General features: G+C 41.3%; 1 protein-coding gene across 1 annotated transcript; it reads right to left on the bottom strand.

The window, feature by feature from the left end:
* Nucleotides 1-3,203: 3,203 nt before the first annotated feature.
* On the bottom strand, nucleotides 3,204-21,317 carry LOC110885775. Its single transcript, XM_022133509.2, has 4 exons — nucleotides 20,711-21,317; nucleotides 3,849-4,060; nucleotides 3,601-3,765; nucleotides 3,204-3,533 (listed from the first exon to the last, which is right to left on the bottom strand). Exons 1-4 carry the CDS (start codon nucleotides 21,315-21,317, stop codon nucleotides 3,204-3,206), a joined length of 1,314 nt encoding a protein of 437 aa, XP_021989201.2.
* Between the last annotated feature and the right edge of the window lie 4,109 nt (nucleotides 21,318-25,426).

Here is a 25,426-nt window from a genome sequence, read left to right as displayed (position 1 = left end):
AAAAACTGATGAACAACACTTTCTGCGGGCAAATCAGCAAAAGTGTCGAAATCTACATGGACGACCTGGTCGTCATGAGCATGGAGGAGGATATCATGCTCACTGATATCGAAAGAACATTCCAAACTCTGCGAAGCGTCAATATGAAGCTCAATCCAGGGAAATGCTCGTTTGGAATGGAAGAAGGCAAATTCCTTTGATTCATCGTAACCAAAGATGGATTCGAGGTAAACCCGGAAAAAGTTCAGGCGATCGAGCGCATGCCATCGCCTTCAACAATGAAAGAAATGCAACGACTAGCCGGCAGGCTAGCCGCACTAAACAGATTCTTAGCCAACCATGCAGCTAAGTCCTATCCTTTCATCAAGACCCTGCGGAACTGTCTAAAGAAAGAACAATTCCAATGGACCGCAGAGGCTGAAGATGCCTTCCGGGAAATGAAGGAGTGTTTGATACAACTCCCAACTCTAACCGCACCACGCAAAGACGAACCACTCATATTATACCTATCCGCCGCAGACAATGCGGTGGGTGCGGTACTAATAGTGGAGTGGGAGGGAGTTCAAACACCCATCTACTACATCAGCAAGATGCTCAACGACCCAGAAACAAGATATTCAATAATGGAAAAGTTGGTAATAGCACTAGTACACGCATCAAGACGGTTGCGACACTACTTCACAAATCACGTGATAACGGTGTTAACTAACTACAGGATCGGCCCGATCCTACCCAAACCTGACATCTCTGGGAGGTTAGCAAAATGGGCAATCGAGCTGGGCGCGCTCACACTGAACTACAAGCGCCGCCCCGAAATCAAAGGCCAGGTCCTGGCAGATTTCGTCGCCGAGGTACCGGCAAATCGCATCCAAGAATGCGAGGAAGAACAAAACCTTGCATCACCACCACCTTCTTCAGAAATATGGGCACTTTTTACCGATGGTGCGTCCAACGAAGAAGGTGCGGGCGCAGGTCTGCGACTCGTCAGCCCCGATGGCCAAGAGCTTACCTATGCAATCCGCCTTGATTTCAAAAACACAAATAACGAGGCAGAGTATGAAGCTCTATTGGCAGGGCTACATCTGGCAGTCAAGCTCGGCGTACAACATCTGGAAGCACACGTCGACTCCCTGTTAGTTGCAGGGCAGGTGCACGGCGACTATACCGCAAAAGGGGATATCATGATCCTCTACCTCGAGCAAGCCTTGCAACTAAAAGCAAAATTCACTTCCTTCAATATCCATCATATCAACAGAAGTGAAAAGAAATCCGCGGATGCGTTGTCAAAACTCGCGTCCACTAGCTTCCAACACTTGGCAAAGGAGATACGCATTGAAATTCTACAGAATCCATCAGTACCCCTGCGCCAAGTCAATGTCATCCAGTACGGTACAACATCCTGGATGACACCAATCATTGCATACTTGCAAACAGGTGTGACTCCCGAAAGCAAGTCAGAGGCACGCAAATTACAATACAAAGCATGCCATTATCAAATGGGAGACGGTATCCTATACCGTAAATCATACCTGGGCCCACTCCTACGCTGTGTCGACCCCAAAGATGCCACATACCTCATCAGAGAGATACACGAGGGAATGTGCGGCATACATGCAGGGCCACGCATGGTAGTGGCTAAAATCATGAATGCTGGGTATTACTGGCCCGGCATGCACCTGGATGTCGTCAAAGAACTGCGCAAGTGTATCAATTGTCAGCGACATGCCCCCAAAACCTTGCGCCCCAAGAACAACTTGATTCCGGTCACCGCCGCATGGCCTTTTCAAAAATGGGCAATTGACGTGGTCGGACCATTCCCGGACGCACCAGGTGCGGTCAAAGTTATCATAGTAGCGGTCGATTACTTCACAAAATGGTTCGAGGCAAAACCACTTGCCTCAACCACTGCTATGATAACAAGGAAATTCATTTGGGAACACATCATCTGCCGTTTTGGTCTACCAATGTGCATCGTTACCGACAACGGCACCAACTTTGCAGCTGACGAATTTCAAAAATGGCTAGAAGAACTACATATTGAACACATATTCTCCTCCGTGGCACACCCGCAAGGGAATGGCCAAGTTGAGAGTATCAATAAAAGTTTAGTCGAAGGCATCAAAGCAAGGTTGGGAACAGCCAGGCGTGGCTGGGTCGATGAACTCCCAAGCATCTTATGGGCTCACAGAACAAGCCCAAAAACAAGCAACAGGGAGACACCCTTCAGCCTGGTCTATGGCTCAGAAGCGGTAATCCCCGCAGAAGTAGGTCTTCCTTCACCTCGAATGTTGGCTGTCAACAAGATAGCCAACGATGAAGCACGCAGACTTGACTTGGACCTCCTAGAAGAAAGGCGCGAAAACGCTGCCATCAACGAGGCCAAGTACAAAACCAAGCTTGAAAAATACTACAACTTACGCGTGCGGGTTTGTACATCTAACCCGGGAGACTACGTCCTTCGCGATAACGAAGCATCTAACGGTGAGCGCCCAGGGAAACTTGCCCCCAAGTGGGAAGGACCCTACCTCATCAAAGAGGTCTTGGGCAAAGGCGCTTATAAACTACAAACGTTAGAAGGCGAAACTATCGCACGCACATGGAATGCACAACAGCTTCGATGCTGCTACATGTGAGCCATGTTCTTTACATTTCCATGTAACATATCGGGTCGCAGGCCATTTGCAAATAAATAAACGAGCAATTTAATGCAATATTGTTTGTTACTACTATTACAAATGCGTGTTCCACTTTGCGGTATCCGCAAAAACAGATTGGCAAAATCTTCATTCGCGATACCCACACAAAGTGCTAACCACACACAAATATTGTAATAGGCACGCAAAGACAAAACATTAAGTGTCTATCCGGCCGGATACACACACAGGTTTTTAGAAAACTGACACAATTCCTAAACCCTAACAGGGCAAACGACGGAATTGACTAATACTCATACGACAAAGGTATAGAGTATACTCAACCCCGTTCACAACGGGTAGAGTTCCACATACACACGTTCAAACATGCAAGAAGTAAAAACACTTGTACAAATTGAGCAACAGTTAAACTTTATATTCAAAAAATTCATGCACCCACCTGGTGCACAAGGGATTTACATAAAGGTCTAACATATACAAAGAGGAAAACAAAAAAGGGGCACGTAGGCCACCCTAGTCCTATTTTGTACCACTGGTACCCGCGCCATCTTAGCCGTCACCAGCAGTATTTTCCTCTTCCGCATCGGCATACAGCATCCGCAACCGGTCTACATAGTCCGCTGCATCTAAACATTCATGATGCTTCTCAACAGAAGAGAGAGACATGTCATAAAATGATGCAACGGCCGCCTCAAGCAGCGCTTCGGTGTCCACATCACGAAACCCAGACCGTTCATCAATGTAGCCGCCTTTAGACAAAATGTTTATATGGCCGATGCAACGGTTATAACCAGCTTTAAAACCAGCATCACGGGCACGCTGCTTGATCAAATCTATACCACTTACGGTCTCAGGCGCGTCCATGATAGCCTTAACAATCTGCACCAAAGGGCAATTATATTATCACGTGCTAATTCAAATACATGTAAAGGCATGAGATACTTACATGTGAAATACCGTGACACCGCATCCACTCACGGTCAGTCTCAAGCTGGTTAAATGAAGAGGTCAGGGCATCTCTAGCCTCGACAGCCTTGTTAGCCCGCTCCTCAGCTACAGTCACGCGGGCAGTAATGTCTGCAAGCTTGGCCTCGCGAGTCTGCACCTCAGTCTTTCAAAAGCAAGAAGCAGTTTGCACAAAATTAGTAAACATTCTCGAAAGAAAGGAAAGTTCAACTGAAAGGCAACTCATACCTGAAGGCTGATAACAACCTGATTCAGACGGGTGCGCTCAGCATTCGCCTCTTCAAGAGCCTTAGAAGCACGACTCTCCCTCTCCTTGGCCTCTTCAAGAGCCTTTGCAGCACGGGCCCCCGCCTCTTTGGCCTCTTCAAGTGCCTTTACAGCTCGTGCCTCCGCCTGCTGGGCTTTAACAGCAATCGCCTCAGCCGCAGCCTTCTCCTTGCCTAAAGCAGCATTCGCTGCCTTGGCATTCGTCAACTCCTGATGAACACGAAACACTGTTTCATTCATCTTGGCCCAAGATTCTTTCCATGACTTACGCTCACTAGAAAGAGTTTCTTTCCAACTATTGCGCTCCTCAGAAAGTAACTTGGCAAGAGTACGAACCTGTTTGAGCTCAGCAGGCGCAGTCACACCCCAACCGATGGCGGAATCATCGGGGCGCGGCACTAGGCGAATCAGATTGCTCAAGAGAATCCATAACAACTATATTGCGATAATAATTATTACATTTGTTATCCCATACTAACAACATTACAATCACATAAGTTATCACAGATTTCTTGTCCTCTCGAACAATACAAATCCGACAACCTAGATTTTATGTGGGTTTCTAGACTTCCTAGCTTGATTTGATGTTGACTTCGACTTATATACCTGCAACATACGTTGAAAATAACGTCAGTACGAAGGGTACTGGCGAGTATACAAGTTTTGATAGTAGCATAATAGATAAAAATAAGTGCTGCGAATTCCTATATACATAACGAGATACACAGCATACGCACTACAAGACTAATGCTCCAGCTTTGTCTCTACGGCTTAGATTCTCGATTTCTCGAACACCTAAACTAGACCCCGTCGGGTGCTACAGATCCATACTAGTTAAGGCGGGACTCCGCGAGTAAAAGTCCTAGCGCATACATACTAGCATCACGTGTAACTATGCATAAGTCATTTGCAAGTGATAGATTGATTGATTGATTGAACACATTCGATTTGCTTGATTGATTAAATACATTCAATTTGCTTGATTCATTGTAAACGTATGTTACACCCAAAATATGATTAAAAAGGGATTCGAGTATACTCACAGTCGGTGTTTAACTAGTAAAAAACAACTTGGTTGGATTGATGTCACACCCCGACCACGTAGAACATACAAAACGTGGCGGAAACTTCGGAGAGTGTTGTAACAGAATCAATTGTTTCAAATCCATGGCAATTGAAGTTTCGTTTTATTGATCAAATATGAAAGTATACATTGTTTAAACAAGAACCAAAGAGTACATAACATGAATTAACTAGTTCTTGTCTCGTTTTAAGTCACTAAGGCACATGTCCGCCTAAGTATGTCTTGATAAGTCCTATGCATCATCTCCTGAAAACACATGTGAAAATAGGTACGTCAGCATAAAAATGCCTGTGAGATACATTGGTTTTGTGAAAACGAAATTCATGACTTATGTTTGAGAAAATGTTTAGTCATGAACCTTGTAATTTGCTTTGTCTTGTAAATCATTTGAAAAACGATAAGATCAGATGGTATGTATAAATAAGAGAACACTATATGGTTAAACGGATAACCATGTAAAATGAGTTTGTATAAGATAAGTCGTTTGTAAAACAATGTGTCGTGAAAAGTGTGTTATTTGTATAAAATGTCATATGTCTCAAATTGAAATGATTCAAATAACGCTACGATATGTAATACCATACAAACACTTATATATAGGAAGTACCAGCGGCGTATCCACCATGCTTGTATCATATTACACACGCTTCGCTACTTAATCACTTACTCAAACCAAACCATCAAGATCAAGTGTTTAACAATTGTAGAAATGTTCATGTATAGTCAAATGTCTATTGTCAAATGTAAATCATGTCAACAGATACAACTGGTTCACACGGTTCAATGGTTACAGACGGTTCATGTAATCAAAGGGGTAAGACGGTTCACATAGTCAAATGGTTACAACGGTTCAAAATGTAGCATAATGTGTTCATATGCTGGATGAGCATATGGAACAGAAATGCAATGTAAAACCATGTACTAAGTATGCACACAATGGGCATACATAGCATAGAATGTATTGTAAAGTGATGTACTAAGTATGTACACAATGGGCATAAATAGCATGAAATGTAATGTAAAACCATGTACTAAGTACGCACACAATGGGCATACATAGCAAGAACACAATGAAATCATGTACTATATATGTACTATCGAACATAGCAAGTATATGATGTGAAAACCGGAAAGCATGAAAGTAACAAGTAGGCACATGCGTTTCACCCCAAAACAGTTTGGAAAACAGTAAAAGAGGGGTTCAATGTACTCACCTGAGATTGCTTTGAAGTTCTTGTATAATAACCAAATAATGCTAGAGATCACGGAATATCAAACGGCACCTAATAGGTAGCTATGTTAATATACCGGACCTAAATCGGAAGGATCGGATAGTATGCGGGTTCGTAAACCAAACGAGTATGGAGACTCGTGAAATATGGTTTAACAAAGCCTACATACTAAAATGAAACCTAACCTAAGTGCTTGCGACCCATTACGACCCGTTTAGGTAGCTTATGCTACCTTAACGCGTCGTTCGCGTATAACGCGTTTGGAATGACTAACATCGTGACCACAAGGTATAACCTCGGAAGGTTACAGCTGTGGTCACCTAATGTGTTTGGTCGGATCCTAATGATCGACCAAATGGGTCGGGTTCGAAAGTATAAGCGATGGTTTAGATCGCTTACCTTACGACCCTATATAAGCACTATACTAAAAGTGACGAGCTAAGCATGTTAGAACATGCTTAACTAAGTTTAGAAAACAGGTTTGGCATCAAAACAAACGGCTTTGATGCTCACGAGTAGTTTGGTTACAAAATACGCAAGAATGCGCATTTTGGCCGAAACTACGACTCGTCACTGAGCCTAGATAACGTGGTAATCAGTAGGTATAGTCGCCATGGACTATAACCATCGTGATCACGCTCACGTTATGAAGTTCCAATGAACTTCGTGTTGACCATAGGCTGGTCAATGTAGAAAGTCAACAAAACATTGACTTTCGGACTCGAAAAGCGAATAAAAGAACGAAAGAACACTTACGAAGGGTCCCCGAATGCTAATCTAGATCAAAATGGCTCAGGTATGAAACAAAGGTTCCAACTTAGAGCTTTTGATCAGATTTTTGTGGGTTTTACTCAAAAGGGGGGGGGGGATTTATAGGAAAAGTAAAGCCGTTAGGATTGTTTCTTGAATATCGTGCCACGATCCAAGCCGTACACTTGTCACAAAGTTGTGGTGCCTTATCTTGACCCTTAGCTCCTGAGATTGTGAAAGGGCATTGCCCTTTGGAGTGTTTGAAAGGCCAATCTTAGCAAGAAAACAACTTTTCTGTTACTGAAGGGGCCATGCGGTCCGCATCAGGATATGCACAAACTCAGGCGGGCCGCCTGGGCCTGTCTGATCTGCACATACTTTCAGAAATGGCAGTTTTGGTCCCTGTTGCGTATTTAAGCCATTTCCGACACTTCTAAGGCCCGTAAAGCCAACTTTAAGGCCCTAAAATGATGCCTAAACATTGTGGACATGGAACATGCTCAAAAATATGCCGGGTGTTGGTTCGTTTGGCCGTACGATCGCGATGTTCGCTTAGTTACGACGAAATGCGCATAAGCGCGAAAGACGATCCAAATGACGCGACGAACGGATTTTTCTCATGCCAAACACTAAGGCATAATATAAGGATGCTTACATAAATTTTTTGGATGTCCGGATGTATTCAGAACGTAAGTTATGCGCGAAAGTGCAAACTTATGCACTTTTTGACACTTTTAGTCCCTGAATGATCCAAAAGTTTGTTTTTGCATACCAAACCCTTCAAAGCCTATTTCTAAGCTATGTAAAGGATATTTATGGTATGTTTAACTTATGGACATGTTCCGGAATGTTTGTTATAGTTCAAATTGGCATACTTTTGCAGTTTGTCAAGTTTAGTCCCTGTAAGCGAATTAACTTGTTTTTTGCCATACCAAAGCCTTCAAAACTTATTTCTAAGTTATGTAAAGGTTATTTAAGGTATGTTAAGTATATGTTGTTGTCCCGGAGTATTTTTCGCATTAAACTGAGTACGTTTACGCACCAGGTTGCGTATAATTCTCTAGAAAGCGATGTAAAGTTTGAAATTGAACAAGAATTGATATGTGCAATAGATACACATATTTATACAAGATCCCAAGTATGAAATACGATATTTCATTGGATTGGTATTTGTTTGATGGTCGCGGTGACACAGGTGTCATAGTCTCCCCTACTTTAGGAAATTTCGTCCCGAAATTTATTTGTAGGAGTCTATTTGTGACTCTGCCAAATAACCATCAGCGATATGCAAAGTAATGTCCTATCATTTCCTTAACGGTCATTCTTCAGAAACGAAATGAACAGACAGAGTCATTTTCAATGGTTGCTTCATCAGAAATGGAAATGAAGGATTACACAACGGATATTCATTTCCTCAACAGATAAATCTTCAGAAACGAAAATGAACTAACGGAGTCATTTTCAATGGTTGCTTCCTCAGAGTTGGAAATGAGGGATTACACAACGGATATTCATTTCCTCAACGGGTAAATCTTCAGAAACGAAAATGAATTAACGGAGTCATTTTCAACGGTTGCTTCATCAGAGTTGGAAATGAAAGATTACACAACGGATATTCATTTTCCCCAATGGATAATCTTCAGAAACGAAAATGCACTTACGGAGTCATTTTCAATGGTTGCTTCATCAGAAATGGAAATGAAGGATTACACAACGGATATTCATTTCCTCAACAGATAAATCTTCAGAAACGAAAATGAACTAACGGAGTCATTTTCAATGGTTGCTTCCTCAGAGTTGGAAATGAGGGATTATACAACGGATATTCATTTCCTCAACGGGTAAATCTTCAGAAACGAAAATGAATTAACGGAGTCGTTTTCAACGGTTGCTTCATCAGAGTTGGAAATGAAGGATTACACAACGGATATTCATTTTCCCCAACGGATAATCTTCAGAAACGAAAATGCACTAACGGGGTCATTTTCAACGGTTGCTTCATCAGAGTTGGAAATGAAGGATTACACAACGGATATTCATTTCCTCAACGGGTAAATCTTCAGAAATGAAAATGAACTAACGGAGTCATTTTCAATGGTTGCTTCATCAGAGTGGAAATGAAGGATTACACAACGGATATTCATTTCCCCAACGGATAAATCGTCAGAAACGAAAATGAGCTAACGGAGTCATTTTCAACGGTTGCTTCATCAGAGTTGGAAATGAAGGATTACACAACGGATATTCATTTTCCCCAACGGATAATCTTCAGAATCGAAAATGCACTAACGGAGTCATTTTCAACGGTTGCTTCATCAGAGTTGGAAATGAAGGATTACACAACGGATATTCATTTCCTCAATGGGTAAATCTTCAGAAACGAAAATGAACTAACAGAGTCATTTTCAATGGTTGCTTCATCAGAGTGGAAATGAAGGATTACACAACGGATATTCATTTTCCCCAACGGATAAATCGTCAGAAACGAAAATGAGCTAACGGAGTCATTTTCAACGGTTGCTTCATCAGAGTTGGAAATGAATAGGGTTAACTCTAGACACATGACAGAACTTGCTGTGATTCCTGTGCACTAAATTCCATAATTATGTATGCATCCATAATTACGTAATCCCTTGCACAGTCCGCACAGTTTGTTTTGTAATGTTTTGGGTAGGGGTGTTCAAAAAAATCCGGATCCGAAACCGAATCCGAAATATCCAAAAATCCGTATCCGAAATATCCGAAATTTCGGATATCCGAAAATTCGGATATCCGAAAATCGGATAATCCGAATTTTCGGATTCGGATATAAATTTCAAAAATTTCGGATAATCCGATTATCCGATATCCGAAAACTAATTATTTTTTTATAAATATATATAGTATATGAGCATTATATTTTGTTTGAAGTATTGTAAAAGTTAGTAAAAAAAGTAGTAAATAATTGTATTCGTGTGAATTTATGATTGTTTTTAGTTTTAAATGTTGGAAATTTATAAAATTGAATATAAGTTTAGTTTTAATCTATACACGAAACGGATTTTTTGATTTTTTTTTTTATAAATTCGGATATCCGTTTGGATATCCGAATCCGTATCCGAAATTTTGGATATCCGAAAATCGGATATCCGAAATTTTGGATACGGTTCGGATATCGATATTCACTATCCGAAATTTTCGGATATCCACCGGATAATCCGATCTTGAACACCCCTAGTTTTGGGGAAAGATATCAAACTTGTGATGAGGGTGACTAGACTTCCATCGGTTCCCTTTAATTAGATCTACAGGGGATCCTCTTAGTTAGGCCACCAAGGAGTCCTTTCAGCTATATCATCACATGATATTCCTAACCAGATTTTTGGATCAATCTGTTGAACTAGACCACTCAAGGGGTCTAATTATGAAGTAGTACTTTATAATCCGAGGGACTTAACTGTAACGTAGAAGTCCATTGAGGATTTTAAGTAATACCTCTGGGTATCCTACGATGAATCTCTTGTACAAGGATATGTAAGATTCTACGAGGATTTGGATAGCATAATTTGGATCACACAACAACACATAAGGGAACACATAAACACAAAGTCACATAATTGTTTAACTTGATTATAATTTGTTATTAACTTGTTATTGATTGAATACGGATATGGAAACCAATCGACGGGTCTCAATGTTCACGGGAATCTATCTGAGAAGATAGAAAGATCTCCCAAAATTCGATTTTTGATTACAAGGAATTATCACATTCGAATTAAGGTATACAACAATTAAGGACTTACGGGAAATCCTTAGGTACCCTATTAAGGATTTATAGTGGTACTTTGGGTATTCGTCATGTGTTGTAACTTGCGCCTTGTACTTCGTTTTTCTTAGAAGAAACGGGTACTAAGGAATTACGTGGAAGACGCAAGAGATCGTAGAATGGGAGAAATTTGGGGGTAGTTTGTTCTTCAAGGAATACGGCATCTTGATTGTCGGTATTGTAAGGGATACGTCGTTTATACATGCAACCACAGCAATACATTGCAATGTAAATAAAAGATTTTATTTATAAACAACGATAACAACTGTTTCTTGGATCTTGACAACAAAAGGAAATAATACATAAGACGTGATTATTTCTAAACGATGTTGTCTTCTAGTCAGTCAGATGCTTATCCCTGTGCTGGATTTGCATTAGCAAGCTTTGGGCAATTTCTTTGGAAATGACCCATCTCGCCACAGTTGAAACAAGAGCCTGGTAGAAAACGACCTTGAGCAGGATTGTTGCCAGCTTGGTTTGGTGCAGCTGCAGCTGGGCAGAATCTTGCTGTGTGGCCTATAAGTCCACAAGTTTGGCATTTGTGGCACTGTACATTGGCGTGATGATGGAGGCTACATTGGTTCCACAAGGGTGCAGTTCCATTGTATGGTTTTCTAGCAGGGGGTTGAGCTGGTTGGTTGGGGACGGCTTGACCATTGTGAGTGACCACGGCGAAGTTCTGAGAAGCCTTTCGTTTCTTTGACTTCTTAGAGGATTCAGTCTGTTCATCCATGGTCTTTGATTCCTCAATTGGGTTCGATTCCCCGATCGGTTTCTTGTCACCTTTTCGGAAAAGTTTACCTTTCCTGATCGTTGATTCAGTCAAGGTTGCAGTAGCTCAATGGCCTGTCTAACTGTAGTAGGGTTGCTACCAGTCACAATGTCTTGTATTGAGTCAGGGAGGCCATCAATGTACTTTTCGATTGCCTTATCCAAAGGTGTAACCATATCCGGGCATAACAAACTTAACTCCTCATAACGGTCCGTGTAGGCTCGATGCTCACCGCTAACTTGCTTAAGATCGTCGAACTCCGTTTCCAAAGCCCTGATCTCATGACGAGGACAGAATTCCTTCATCATCAGAGCTCGAAGCTCTTGCCATGTTTGAGCCAGTGCCACATCGGCACCCCTATCTCTCATCACACCATTCCACCATGTCAAAGCTCGTTTCTCAAAGACGCTAGATGCGAATTCTACCTTTCGCTCGTTTGGACATTGAACATGTCTGAAGGTGTTCTCTAAACTCTCGAACCATTGCAGAAGTGCAGTCGCTCCTTGAGATCCAGAAAACTTTGATGGCTTAGCTGAGTTGAACGTCTTGAAGTTGCAGGGGGCATTATTGTTGTTGTTGGCTTGGTTCCATTGAGCAAAGAGGTTTGGGAATTGAGCAGCCATTTGCTGTGAAATGATCTCTGCCAGTTCGGCAGTCGCTATCTGGTTTTCGCGTCGAGGAGGCATTCTAAAAGAGAAACAAGAAAGAAAGCAAATGAAATGGCACTGGGTAAGAATAGGATGTTACAATTACCGGCCATAATCATGGTTGATGGTCATTTGTTTGAATCCACGAAGCAAACAAACAACACCAAGGCTGAATCAAAGCAAATAGATCCTCATAGTGTATCGCGAAGACATGCTCGCCTATAAGTGGACACTCACCCCAAGAGTTCCCAGGTAAGAGTGACTGGTCCGATTATGTGGATTTGTACGAACACTCTAACCTTAGACAGAAAACCCAGGGTACAGGCATTCACTCTTCCAGTTTGCACGTGTTCACATTATTTCGGACCCAAAACTTTGACGAGAGTTTTGAAAGTTCAAAAGGGTTCAAAACCTTATAACAGAGGGTTCAAAACCTAGTAATCAATCAGCCTAGAACAGATGATTAGTTTTCAAAGCGGTTTTGAAATTTATGTTCTTGTTGTGGTCGTCGCCTAAGGATAGGTGACGGTATTGTTTTATGACTAACGCAAGTAAACTCGCGTTAGGGTCCTAGGAAGGTTATAGACTAGGTCAAAGCATTACTAATAACCTAATTCCCTATAACCATTGGCTCTGATACCAACTTTTCTGTCACACCCCGACCACGTAGAACATACAAAACGTGGCGGAAACGTCGGGGAGTGTTGTAACAGAATCAATTGTTTCAAATCCATGGCAATTGAAGTTTCGTTTTATTGATCAAATATGAAAGTATACATTGTTTAAACAAGAACCAAAGAGTACATAACATGAATTAACTAGTTCTTGTCTCGTTTTAAGTCACTAAGGCACAGGTCCGCCTAAGTATGTCTTGATAAGTCCTATGCATCATCTCCTGAAAACACATGTGAAAATAGGTACGTCAGCATAAAAATGCCTGTGAGATACATTGGTTTTGTGAAAACGAAATTCATGACTTATGTTTGAGAAAATGTTTAGTCATGAACCTTGTAATTTGCTTTGTCTTGTAAGTCATTTGAAAAACGATAAGATCAGATGATATGTATAAATAAGAGAACACTATATGGTTAAATGGATAACCATGTAAAATGAGTTTGTATAAGATAAGTCGTTTATAAAACAATGTCTCGTGAAAAGTGTGTTATTTGTATAAAATGTCATATGTCTCAAATTGAAATGATTCAAATAACGCTACGATATGTAATACCATACAAACACTTATATATAGGAAGTACCAGCGGCATATCCACCATGCTTGTATCATATTACACACGCTTCGCTACTTAATCACTTACTCAAACCAAACCATCAAGATCAAGTGTTTAACAATTGTAGAAATGTTCATGTATAGTCAAATGTCTATTGTCAAATGTAAATCATGTCAACGGATACAACTGGTTCACACGGTTCAATGGTTACAGACGGTTCATGTAATCAAAGGGGTAAGACGGTTCACATAGTCAAATGGTTACAACGGTTCAAAATGTAGCATAATGTGTTCATATGCTGGATGAGCATATGCAACAGAAATGCAATGTAAAACCATGTACTAAGTATGCACACAATGGGCATATATAGCATGAAATGTAATGTATAACAATGTACTAAGTACGCACACAATGGGCATACATAGCATAGAATGTATTGTAAAGTGATGTACTAAGTATGCACACAATGGGCATAAATAGCATGAAATGTAATGTGAAACATTGTACTAAGTACGCACACAATGGGCATACATAGCATGAAATGTAATGTAAAACCATGTACTAAGTACGCACACAATGGGCATACATAGCAAGAACACAATGAAATCATGTACTATATATGTACTATCGAACATAGCAAGTACATGATGTGAAAACCGGAAAGCATGAAAGTAACAAGTAGGCACATGCGTTTCACCCCAAAACAGTTTGGAAAACAGTAAAAGAGGGGTTCAATGTACTCACCTGAGATTGCTTTGAAGTTCTTGTATAATAACCAAATAATGCTAGAGATCACGGAATATCATACGGCACCTAATAGGTAGCTATGTTAATATACCGGACCTAAATCGGAAGGATCGGATAGTATGCGGGTTCGTAAACCAAACGAGTATGGAGACTCGTGAAATATGGTTTAACAAAGCCTACATACTAAAATGAAACCTAACCTAAGTGCTTGCGACCCATTACGACCCGTTTAGGTAGCTTATGCTACCTTAACGCGTCGTTCGCGTATAACGCGTTTGGAATGCCTAACATCGTGACCACATGGTATAACCTCGGAAGGTTACAGCTATGGTCACCTAATGTGTTTGGTCGGATCCTAATGATTGACCAAATGGGTCGGGTTCGAAAGTGTAAGCGATGGTTTAGATCGCTTACCTTACGACCCTATATAAGCACTATACTAAAAGTGACGAGCTAAGCATGTTAGAACATGCTTAACTAAGTTTAGAAAACAGGTTTGGCATCAAAACAAATGGCTTTGATGCCCACGAGTAGTTTGGTTACAAATACGCAAGAATGCGCATTTTGGCCGAAACTACGACTCGTCACTGAGCCTAGATAACGTGGTAATCAGTAGGTATAGTCGCCATGGACTATAACCATCGTGATCACGCTCACGTTATGAAGTTCCAATGAACTTCGTGTTAACCATAGGCTGGTCAATGTAGAAACTCAACAAAACATTGACTTTCGGACTCGAAAAGCGAATAAAAGAACGAAAGAACACTTATGAAGGGTCCCCGAATGCTAATCTAGATCAAAATGGCTCAGGTATGAAACAAAGTTTCCAACTTAGAGCTTTTGATCAGATTTTTGTGGGTTTTACTCAAAGGGGGGGGGGGTATTTATAGGAAAAGTAAAGCCGTTAGGATCGTTTCTTGAATATCGTGCCACGATCCAAGCCGTACACTTGTCACAAAGTTGTGGTGCCTTATCTTGACCCTTAGCTCCTGAGATTGTGAAAGGGCATTGCCATTTGGAGTGTTTAAAAGGCCAATCTTAGCAAGAAAACAACTTTTCTGTTACTGAAGGGGCCATGCGGCCCGCATCAGGATATGCACAAACTCAGGCGGGCCGCCTGGGCCTGTCTGATCTGCACATACTTTTAGAAATGGCAGTTTTGGACCCTGTTGCGTATTTAAGACATTTCCGACACTTCTAAGGCCCGTAAAGCCAACTTTAAGGCCCTAAAATGATGCCTAAACATTGTGGACATGGAACATGCTCAAAAATATGCCGGGTGTTGGTTCGTTTGGCCGTACGATCGCGATGTTCGCTTAGTTACGACGAAATGCGCATAAGCGCGAAAGACGATCCAAATGACGCGACGAACTGATTTTTCTCATGCCAAACACTAAGGCATAATATAAGGATGCTTACATAAATTTTTTGGATGTCCGGATGTATTCAGAACGTAAGTTATGCGCGAAAGTGCAAACTTATGCACTTTTTGACACTTTTAGTCCCTGAATGATCCAAAAGTTTGTTTTAGCTTACCAAACCCTTCAAAGCCTATTTCTAAGCTATGTAAAGGATATTTATGGTATGTTTAACTTATGTACATGTTCCGGAATGTTCGTTATAGTTCAAATTGGCATACTTTCGCAGTTTGTCAAGTTTAGTCCCTATAAGCGAATTAACTTGTTTGTTGCCATACCAAAGCCTTCAAAACTTATTTCTAAGTTATGTAAAGGTTATTTAAGGTATGTTAAGTATATGTTGTTGTCCCGGAGTATTTGTCGCATTAAACTGAGTACGTTTACGCACCAGGTTGCGTATAATTCTCCAGAAAGCAATGTAAAGTTTGAAATTGAACAAGAATTGATATGTGCAATAGATACACATAATTATACAAGATCCCAAGTATGAAATACGATATTTCATCGGCTTGGTATTTGTTTGATGGTCGCGGTGACACAGGTGTCATAATTGAGGGGTGCACGTCCGAAATTACCCTGATTACAGTTCAATAGCGTAAGCGTTGGATAGCGTGTTAAGAAGTTGGGCAGTAATCTGGTAAGAAAGGCTGCTGTTCGATCGGATGGGCTGTCCGATCGACTAGCATGTCCGATCGGCTAGCATGTTTGATCGGCTAGCCTGTCCGATCGGCTAGCCTGTCCGATCGAATGGGCTGTCCGATCGGCTTGCACGACCGATCGACTAGCCTGTTCGATCGGCTAGCCTGTTCGACCAATTAGCATGTTCGTTCAGCAGGTTTTTGACTAAGTTTTGAAGGTTTTTCGGTGGTTTTGACTAAGACGGTGTGCTTTCGTGCTAAACAACTGAAATTCCAACATTTCCGACTTATTCTGATGGCCGGGAATCACCCCGTTCCATCAGGTTTGGCCGTTTTTTGATGGGTTTCCCTTGTAAATCCCGAAAATCACCCGTCCTTGATTAGAAATCAGATCTTGAACCAACTCAACACTAAGAATGAGTAGAAAAGTCGGTACAACTCTGATTCCTTCGGGTTTTTAAGTGCATTGAGTGTAAAAGAGTTGAACGAAGGTTGGAAATCCATCTTTCAGTCGTTTCACACATGATTGAATGCAGATTTGTACAAAAAACATTGTTAAATCTTGTGGAAATCCTCCAGATCTGAGTTGTTCTTAGTGAAATGAGGCCAAAACATGAAGTTCATAAGAACACCATGATGACATCATCTTAGAACACCTCAAATCCGCTGATTTCACGATTAAAAATTAGAATTTGAAAGATAGAAAGATGTAGGATTGCGTTTTGATCAAGAAAGTACAAGATTTGGGTTGAACACTTACAAGAATCGCGAGGAATCGAGAGAAAAAGAGGCAAAAACGTCCTGGCCGGTCGAGAGCTGTCACTTCACTGTTCAAGTGAAGTGAATGGCTATTTATAGGCAAGGAGGAAGAAAGGGAGGGAAAGGAAGGCCATTCGATCGGCTGGCCTGGCCGTTCGGCCGGCCCAGCCTATCGACTGGTCCTTCGTCGTTTCGTTTCGGCGTTGCGATAGTTTTGTCCGTACATAAACTTGTATTTATTTATTATCATCATTATTATTATACATCAGTACACGTTAACACTTTTCGATTTCGATTTGAATTGAATTGATTCGATTCGATTAACTTCACCAACACCACAGCTATTATCATTATTTGTTATTATTATTATATATATATATATAGGTCCATCCGTAATTATCCATATTTCGATTCACCTTGCGATAATCGGGTTGCGCATGACCTCGAGTGCGCTTTCGAATATTGCGACGCATCACGGCCATCAAGGAGGGTAGTATCGGTCCTTTCTTGATGTCATCGCGAGCGTTGGTATGTTTGATGTGATTTGATATTGAAAATACTGAGATATAGCATTATAATAGATATTGATACATTATGATCTGAATCTCCGGTGCTTGGCGTAACGAGATATAGCATTATAATAGATATAGCATTACAGTCTCCCCTACTTTAGGAAATTTTCGTCCCGAAATTAATCCACCAGTATGGTCGACGGTGATTGAATGCGAATGGAAGTCTCGGTAATAGCGACAAGAGAGCGAGCGTTCGATTTTTTTTGAGTTGACATACGAGAGCATTTCGAAAACTGGCACGAATTGACAGCACATAACCAAGGCGATAGTACACACACACAGGTAGAAATAGTTCCATGACACACACATAAGAGTCGTTGGATCAGTCAGCTGGTTGATCGGTCAGTAGTCCGATCAGCCGGCTGTCCGTGGAAGTTACAATCCGCTTGGTCGGCTTGGTCGTCCGAGTGGATGGTTTCTTTATTGAGGACGCATGATGACTTGACTTTTGAAGTTTTAGTTGCAGCATTTGAAAACAATGAAGTATCCTTACCCCTTCAGGTTGGTCGATCGTTCAATCGTTCGATCGGCTAACAACCCGACTGATTGGTACTTCAGCAAGACAAGTTCCCAGCAGGATGTCACGTGTTCGGACTACAGTTCGATCGGATGATATTCCTAACGTGTCGAACATGTTGAAAATCGATTAAGCTTTGAAGTTCAAGTATCCCATGATACGAAGAGTAATCCGATCGGCTGGTACTCCGATCGGTTAGCACTTCTTTCAATACTTAAGCTTCAGGTAGGTTGGCTAAGTGGGACCCAAGTGCTAGCCGTTTGGCTGACCGGTCGTTCGACTGGATGCCCGATCGGCTAACTATTCGATCGGTCGGCACCTTGACCAGGTCGGCCTATTCGTCTCACACTTGGTCGTTTCGATTGTTTTGTAGCTTTATCGAGGTATTTTGATGACGAGTTAAACCATGGAAACTCGGTCCTTACTTGGTTGTCCTGAACGAACAGGATCACCCAAATCTGATCAGTGAACGGTTCGGACGGTGTTTCTGGTCTACCGAAATCGGTGAACCTCGTAGGTAGAATACAGATCTTGAGCTAACACAACTACTGATTGGGTAGTAGTTCGGCACATACGTACATACATACGAATGTTGAAAAGCTAACTAATTGGTATTGTTTGTTTATGAAAATCTTCTCATGGCGCGGTGTTGACTGTATCGATGTCCACATCAGCGCTATGAGAAGGGTTACTTTTAAAAGATCTTGGGGCGAAAAACTCATTTTACGAAATTTTCTCGTCACCTGGTGTTAACTTGAGTCGATTGTTACACCAGCGTTACCAGAAATCTCGATTTGGTTAAAAATTTCCAGAAAATTTTATAAGAAAAGTCCTCGTTTTCACAAGGTTTTTTTTTAATAGTTGTTAAAACTTTAAATCCTGAGGTCGGCCCTGCATGGCACCTTTATATGAAAGTTCGACAATACGGGTAAAACACTTGTATATAGGAGACACCAGCGGTGCATCCATCATGTTCTATCCATTTGGTTTCCGTTTCGTGGGTCAGTGTCATGCGTGTCGACATAGCATAATTGCGATGACTCGACCCAAACAAGGATGGGTCGACTAAAGTCTCGGTAGATGTATTGGGTAGACTGAATGATGAACTAGTCTTTCGAACTTAGCTTGGCAATATAAGCGAGGGTGATAAACGACAGTTGATGCATTGCGAACGATGGAGACACGCGATTTGATTAGATTGAATACCATAAACGTTAACCCCACGTGGCCCTTTTCCACGAAATTCTGCTAGTAGGGTTGAAACATCACCATGTTCCAGCCTTATTAGTTTTGTTTCGTGAAGCGAGGTCACACGAGTTAACCTAACATTGATAACACGAATAATGATGAGCGATAGGAGTATTGTTTCGATGAGCTTTGCACGAAAAACGTTTAAGCAGAGAGCGACGAGCGGTTTGCGACACTTGTCTAGCGACCGCGATAAACGATTCGCAGCAAGCGATAAGCGATAGGCTAATAGCGATTAGACAAAGGTTGATTCGATTCCTCAACATCATAGAATTCTGACTAACATTGAGCCCCACAGGGCCTTTTTCCACAAAGGTCCATTGATACGGTTAAAGCGTTGTCGTTTTAAACATATAAGTTTCGCCTCGTGAAGCGGGGTCGTGTGTTCTACTTAACTTGATAACACCAAAAGACTAGGAGTGATAGCAATGATTGATGAGCGATAGGATGATTCACACAGTAGAGATCACGATTCACACAATATACTTGATATCGATTTGCGAGATAGATTCAGAGATAAGCACAAAGAGTTATGTGTGCGATGCTTGATAGATTCAGGCAGAACTGCGATTGGGTTTCGATATGGACTTACGACTAGTCTTGCGTTGCTTCAATTGCTCTTCGGGGTGAACTTATTCAAGTTCATCGATGTGGCAATTGTGTTGCGTTCGCCGACTTACGAAAGTCTCGCAGCGATGCGATTTAGTTTTGTTACGCCTTGCGATCGATTTGTAGTGTGTCAAAATAATCCACATAATAATAATTATTAGTATAATAATAACAAAAATAGTATAATAGGGCTACATTCCAACTCCACATGGCACCTTCTTCACAAGACTTCGGTTAGTATGGCGAAACACCGTCATGTTTCCACCATACGCCTCCATCCCGTGAATAGGTGTCACACTTTGTCAGACATGGTCAAGAGGCTTATATATAGGAAGTACCAGCGGCGTATCCACCACGCTTAACCATGCCCTGAACGTAAAGGCATCATTGAAATTTACTACGATCTCCGTGCACTAACCAAGATAATCCCGTGTACACCCGTGATTAGTTGATTCTTGCACGTATATCGTACCTTATCTCAAGAACGCATAGTAGGGTTAAAATGCATTATATAGTACATAGTGCTAGCATATAGATTCGTGCGCAAATACGAGAAAGAAATAGAATCCATGTTGCGTCGATTTGATGCATAAGGTTCCACACAAATGTAACGGCGATAAGACGTATGATTACAACAACATTAGAAATGAAGTAACGTTGTTGTGGAAAACTCCTACGGTTGCTGCTAAAGTTCTTCAATGCTGCGGCCCTGAGTGACAGTTCCAGGTATGATGACCATAAATGTTGCAAGTTACGCAGTACTGGCAGCCTGTTCCAGGTGGATGATGATACGTACACCGGAGGCACTGGGGATAGCTTCCAGTGTATGCGCGTTCCGCAACAACTGGAGCAGATCGTAGCGGCTCAGGTTTCGGAATCTCTTCCACGTTGGGTTCCTTTCGCTTGCGATTGGGCTGAACTTCTTGAGATGATGCAGTGTCGTCGGAGGCTTCGTCTGATGATTCACTTGAGGCGTCGTCGGAAGAATCCTTCGAAGAGTTCTCAGAGGAATCGTCGGAAGGATCTTTAGAAGAGTTATCATGGGAGTTTTCAGATGAACCGTTGGTAGATTCGCCAGAGGAATCAATGACAATTGCTTGATGAGCCTGTTTGACTGGATTCTGGGAGAAGAATCCACTCAAGACTCGTTTGTCGTTAATCTCTGCAGCCAGTTGATAGGCTTCTTCGATTGCAGCTTCGACGAAATCACCCACACACTCCGGCAAACCGCGAATATACTCCGCGATGGCTTTCATCGGAGTGTCAACTTGACTTGGGCAGATTACACTAAACTGTTTGAACTTTGCAGTGTAGCCAGCATTGTCACCTTTGTCTTGCTTTATTTTCCAAAATTCGTCTTCGAGCTTCTGAAGTTCGTGAGGAGGGCAGTACTCTTCCTTCATGAGTTTCTTCAACTCATCCCAGGAGAGAGCATAAGCTGCGACGATCCCACGTTTGCTATGTTCGGCGGTCCACCAGTCGAGTGCTCGTGATTGAAATACTCCGGTAGCGCAAGTAGTTTGGAAATCCTCGGGGCACCCACTCTGACGAAGGGTAACCTCGATGGCATCAAACCACTAGAGTAGTTGAGAAACACCTCCTTCACCCGTGAAAGGCATTGGGTCACAGGCCTTGAAGTGTTTGTAGAGGAATGGAGGTTCCGTCTTAACGTCTTCCGGGGTTCGAGAGTTGCTGAGAGAGTGCACTCGTGCGACAATTTGAGGGATAACCTTAGCCACTTCCTTGGCTATAAGGGAAGCAATCCTCTTATTGTCACTTCGTTTGGCGCGTCTCCTGGCTGTCCTTCTCGAGGTAGAGTTGTTGGAAGGCATCTAGACAGAAGGATTTGGAGTGAGATACGATCATAATGATTTTTTTGAGTTCTTGATGCGATTCGATTCGATCAAAACTTGATATAGTATTATATAAACACATAGGAGCCACATAGGAGGCACAAGATTCCTAAGTTCTCACACAATTGATTTGTTTTGTATATATATATATATATATATATATATATATATATATATATATATATAAACTGTAGATTATACCTTTACACATAGATATCGATGCAGAATTCGCGAGGACGCGATGGAGAGAGAAATAGCGAGAGCGAATTCGAGTAATTAGACATCAGTTTTGTTGTGATTATTCGGTCGTTGTTTTAGATTGCGATGGTTGTGCGAGTTGTACGTTTCGTAAAACAAGGAGCGAAAACTGTTAAATCGAGAAATTGGCAATTCGCAAAGTTTAAATTCGTAAACACATAAGCATAATTGATACCGTAGGCGCAAAATAGGTAGAATGCCTTGGGTGTTTAGGCGTCGACTACCCAAGTAACCCAACTATACCCAACAAGTTCGTGCACATGCGTTGACCTAGAAGACTTATGCTTCCATTGGGATGCAGCTCATGGCATTCGTCCTCCTAGTCGTCACGTAGCTCGAGTCGTCGTTATGGTCGAGTCCTTGGTGAGAGCTTTTATAAACCATTTTATAGAGTGGAACAGTTGATTAAGGTATGGGTTTCACCCCTGACTTAACAACTTCGTTCCTAATTGTGGTTGTGCCCTTCGAATAAATCCGAGAGTTCCACTAGATTTTCGAAATGGAGACCTTTTTGTTGGTGCAGTCATCTGTCGACTACGTCTAATGTCGAGTCCGGGTTGCGATGCGGATCTGATCAAGCATGATGTCATCATGGTTAATGATGACATCATGTGACATCATCATTATACTATGATCATCAACAACAACAAACGACAAAACTCATTTAAGTTGTAAGAGTTTAAATGGCAAGTTGATGTTGATTGGACCATTAGGAGGTCCAATGGTGTGCTTCCATTAAAAGGTCCAATAAATGAAGAGTTCACAAGAAGACAAGAGTTCAAGAAGACAATAGTCAACATGTGGAATCAAGATGAACCGCTTATACGACAAATCTTGTGGATCGCTTTTAAGGAATTTATTCGGATCGCTTTTTCGGCATCATGTGGAATCGCTTTTATGGCTGTCTTTGGAGCGGTTCTAGTTTACTATAAATAGGATCATTTGTCATTTCATTTGTAACAATAGTTCAGAATTGATACCGAGGTATTGCCGGTTTTTCCTTGTAATCAAAACGTTGTGAAATCAATCTACAAGAGGTTTAAAGTGTGAATCTAGCTGTGTACGCATCCGTTTCTTTGTTTCCGCCTCTGAAACAGAGTTGAGCTCTTCCAAACGACTCGTTTAGGTCGGAAATCGATCCTACAATTGGTATCAGAGCCAAGGAGGAGGAGATCTCGCATATACAGCTCGTTTTTCATCATTTTTCTGCTTCTACACCTTTCTTTTTCAAAAAACGCAACTTTTTACGGTCAAAATCGCTTCAAAATTACACATTGTGTGCGGAATCATGATTTAACAAATCCTGGTAGTTTTCAGAACTTAAATCATCTTAAAATTGATTAAAATAGAACTTTCGCTCGAAAAACGTTCGTGTTTTGCTGACATCACATCGTGGACCGCTCCAAAATACTGTCTTGGGTCGCTCATTGTACCGTATTTAGGATCGCTTTTTGAGAAAATTGTGGCTCGCTCATAAAGACATTTATGAACCGCTCATATGGTTTTATAAAGTCTTGGTTCGCTTTTGAGACATCATATGAACCGCTCATTGTGCCAAAAGTCCTGACCGCTTATAAGTCAAACATCTGAATCGCTTTTATGACAATAGTGTGCACCGCTTAAAAACAAAAAGAACAGAAAGAACAGACCTATAATATTCTGAACCGCACCGCCCCACTATCCTATAATATTTCATTGAGGATTAAAGTTGTCGGCCACCTAAAAAATTTAATACCCATTCAACAGCCCACATGTCCACCGCCCAAGTTTAGATGTTAAAGGGGCAATAAATTTGTTGTTGTCCACTAGAATTTGCGCAGCCCAATAAAGGGTGTTTGAGTTTTTGTTTACACCGCCCAAAATTTTTTATACATATAATTGGTTGAATGTGAGGCCCAATCAACATATACTTTTGTTATCGGTTTTTGCAAAAGGGCGTCGAGTTTCATGAGATTGTTTGAGATAGTTTGAGTTCACATGAATTGAATTTTCATGCAGTTTTGATAATTGATCAGTTCATACAAAGTAAATTTTGTTTCACACAGTTTGAATTTGATTCTTGTTCACAAGAGGTGGTTCAGGTTGTTTGAATTCGAATTCGTTCAAGGTAGTGTGGTTTTGCCAGGTCATTGAAAAGATCAAAGCAGTCCGCACAGTGTGTCAATCTTCTGTCCGCACAGTTTGTCAACCTTCTGACCGCAAAGAAAATTCATCAGTTCAAGTATTTCCCTAAGTATAATCTGTTATTGAAACATGGATAGTGATGATGATACTGAGTATTGGGCGAGAAAATACAGAGAAGATATGAAGTTACTCGCTGAGAGTGATAGCGAAGATGAAAAAGTCAAGAAGGAGAAGAAAAAGAAGAAGATCAAAACGCCGGTGAGTAGTGATGATGAAGAAGTGCCAGTGATGAAAAGGCAAACTGTGAAAGAAGTGCCTAAGTTCAAAGTTGATGGAAGTGTTGATGCGAAAGAGATTCCGGTAAAGTGTGAAAACTGTGAGATTGTGAAAAAGCAAAACAACGAGTTGATGCACAACTTAAACCGTCTGAAGGAGTCATATGATGTGCTGAACAAGACAATGAATCAGTACAATCAAACGAGTGAAGAACAAGCTGTTGCTATGAAGACTCTTCAGGGAGCGTTTATGACAAAACAAAAAATTGTAAACAATTACATTGAAAAATGTGCTGCTTTAGAACAGAAGCTTGAGCTGCAACGAATAGAAACTGAAAGAGTAAATCGTTTATTGAAAAGTTACTCATGTACTTCCTATGTGATTGACAGGATTTATCCGACTGTTGAGAGCATGAAGGTCTGGGAAGAGGATGAGGTAACTGAAGAAAAAGCAGCTGAAGTCAGTATTGAAGAAAAGATTGCTGACAAGAGGAAGAGTGACAAGAAAAAGGATACTGAAAAGGCTTCATCTGGTAAGAAGAAAGGTGTCAGTTATAACAGATGTCCACCTCCACTGGAAAATGGATATTTGCCTAGACATCCTAACGATGAAAGAGTCAAAAAGGCTACAAATTTACAGTGGGAGTCAGAGTCATCGGTCAATCTTCCAGAAAGTATTGATGTTGTGTTTACATCATCTGACACTGATCAACAGTCTCAATTGATGAAGATAGTCGTGGATCATGTGTTAGATAGTGATGACAGTGAAGAGTCAAAGTCGGAGTCCGCGTCAGAATCAAAATCTGAGTCAAAAGCTCGGAGTCAAACAGAAAAACAAGGAAAATTGGTTTATGATAGAAAATTCCTGTTATCAAAATCTAATTTGGATGATGGATTGTTTAAAGTTGCTTATACTTTGAATAATTCGGACAAATTATATTCTGATGAGGAATTTCCATTAAGGGGTGTCAAAACTGAATTGATAAACAAGGTTTTCAAACT

Source organism: Helianthus annuus, chromosome 17, assembly GCF_002127325.2.
Source record: "Helianthus annuus cultivar XRQ/B chromosome 17, HanXRQr2.0-SUNRISE, whole genome shotgun sequence".
Lineage (NCBI taxonomy): Eukaryota > Viridiplantae > Streptophyta > Magnoliopsida > Asterales > Asteraceae > Helianthus > Helianthus annuus.
Note: the sequence above shows the minus strand (reverse complement) of the source record. Positions and strands in the feature narration are given on the sequence as shown.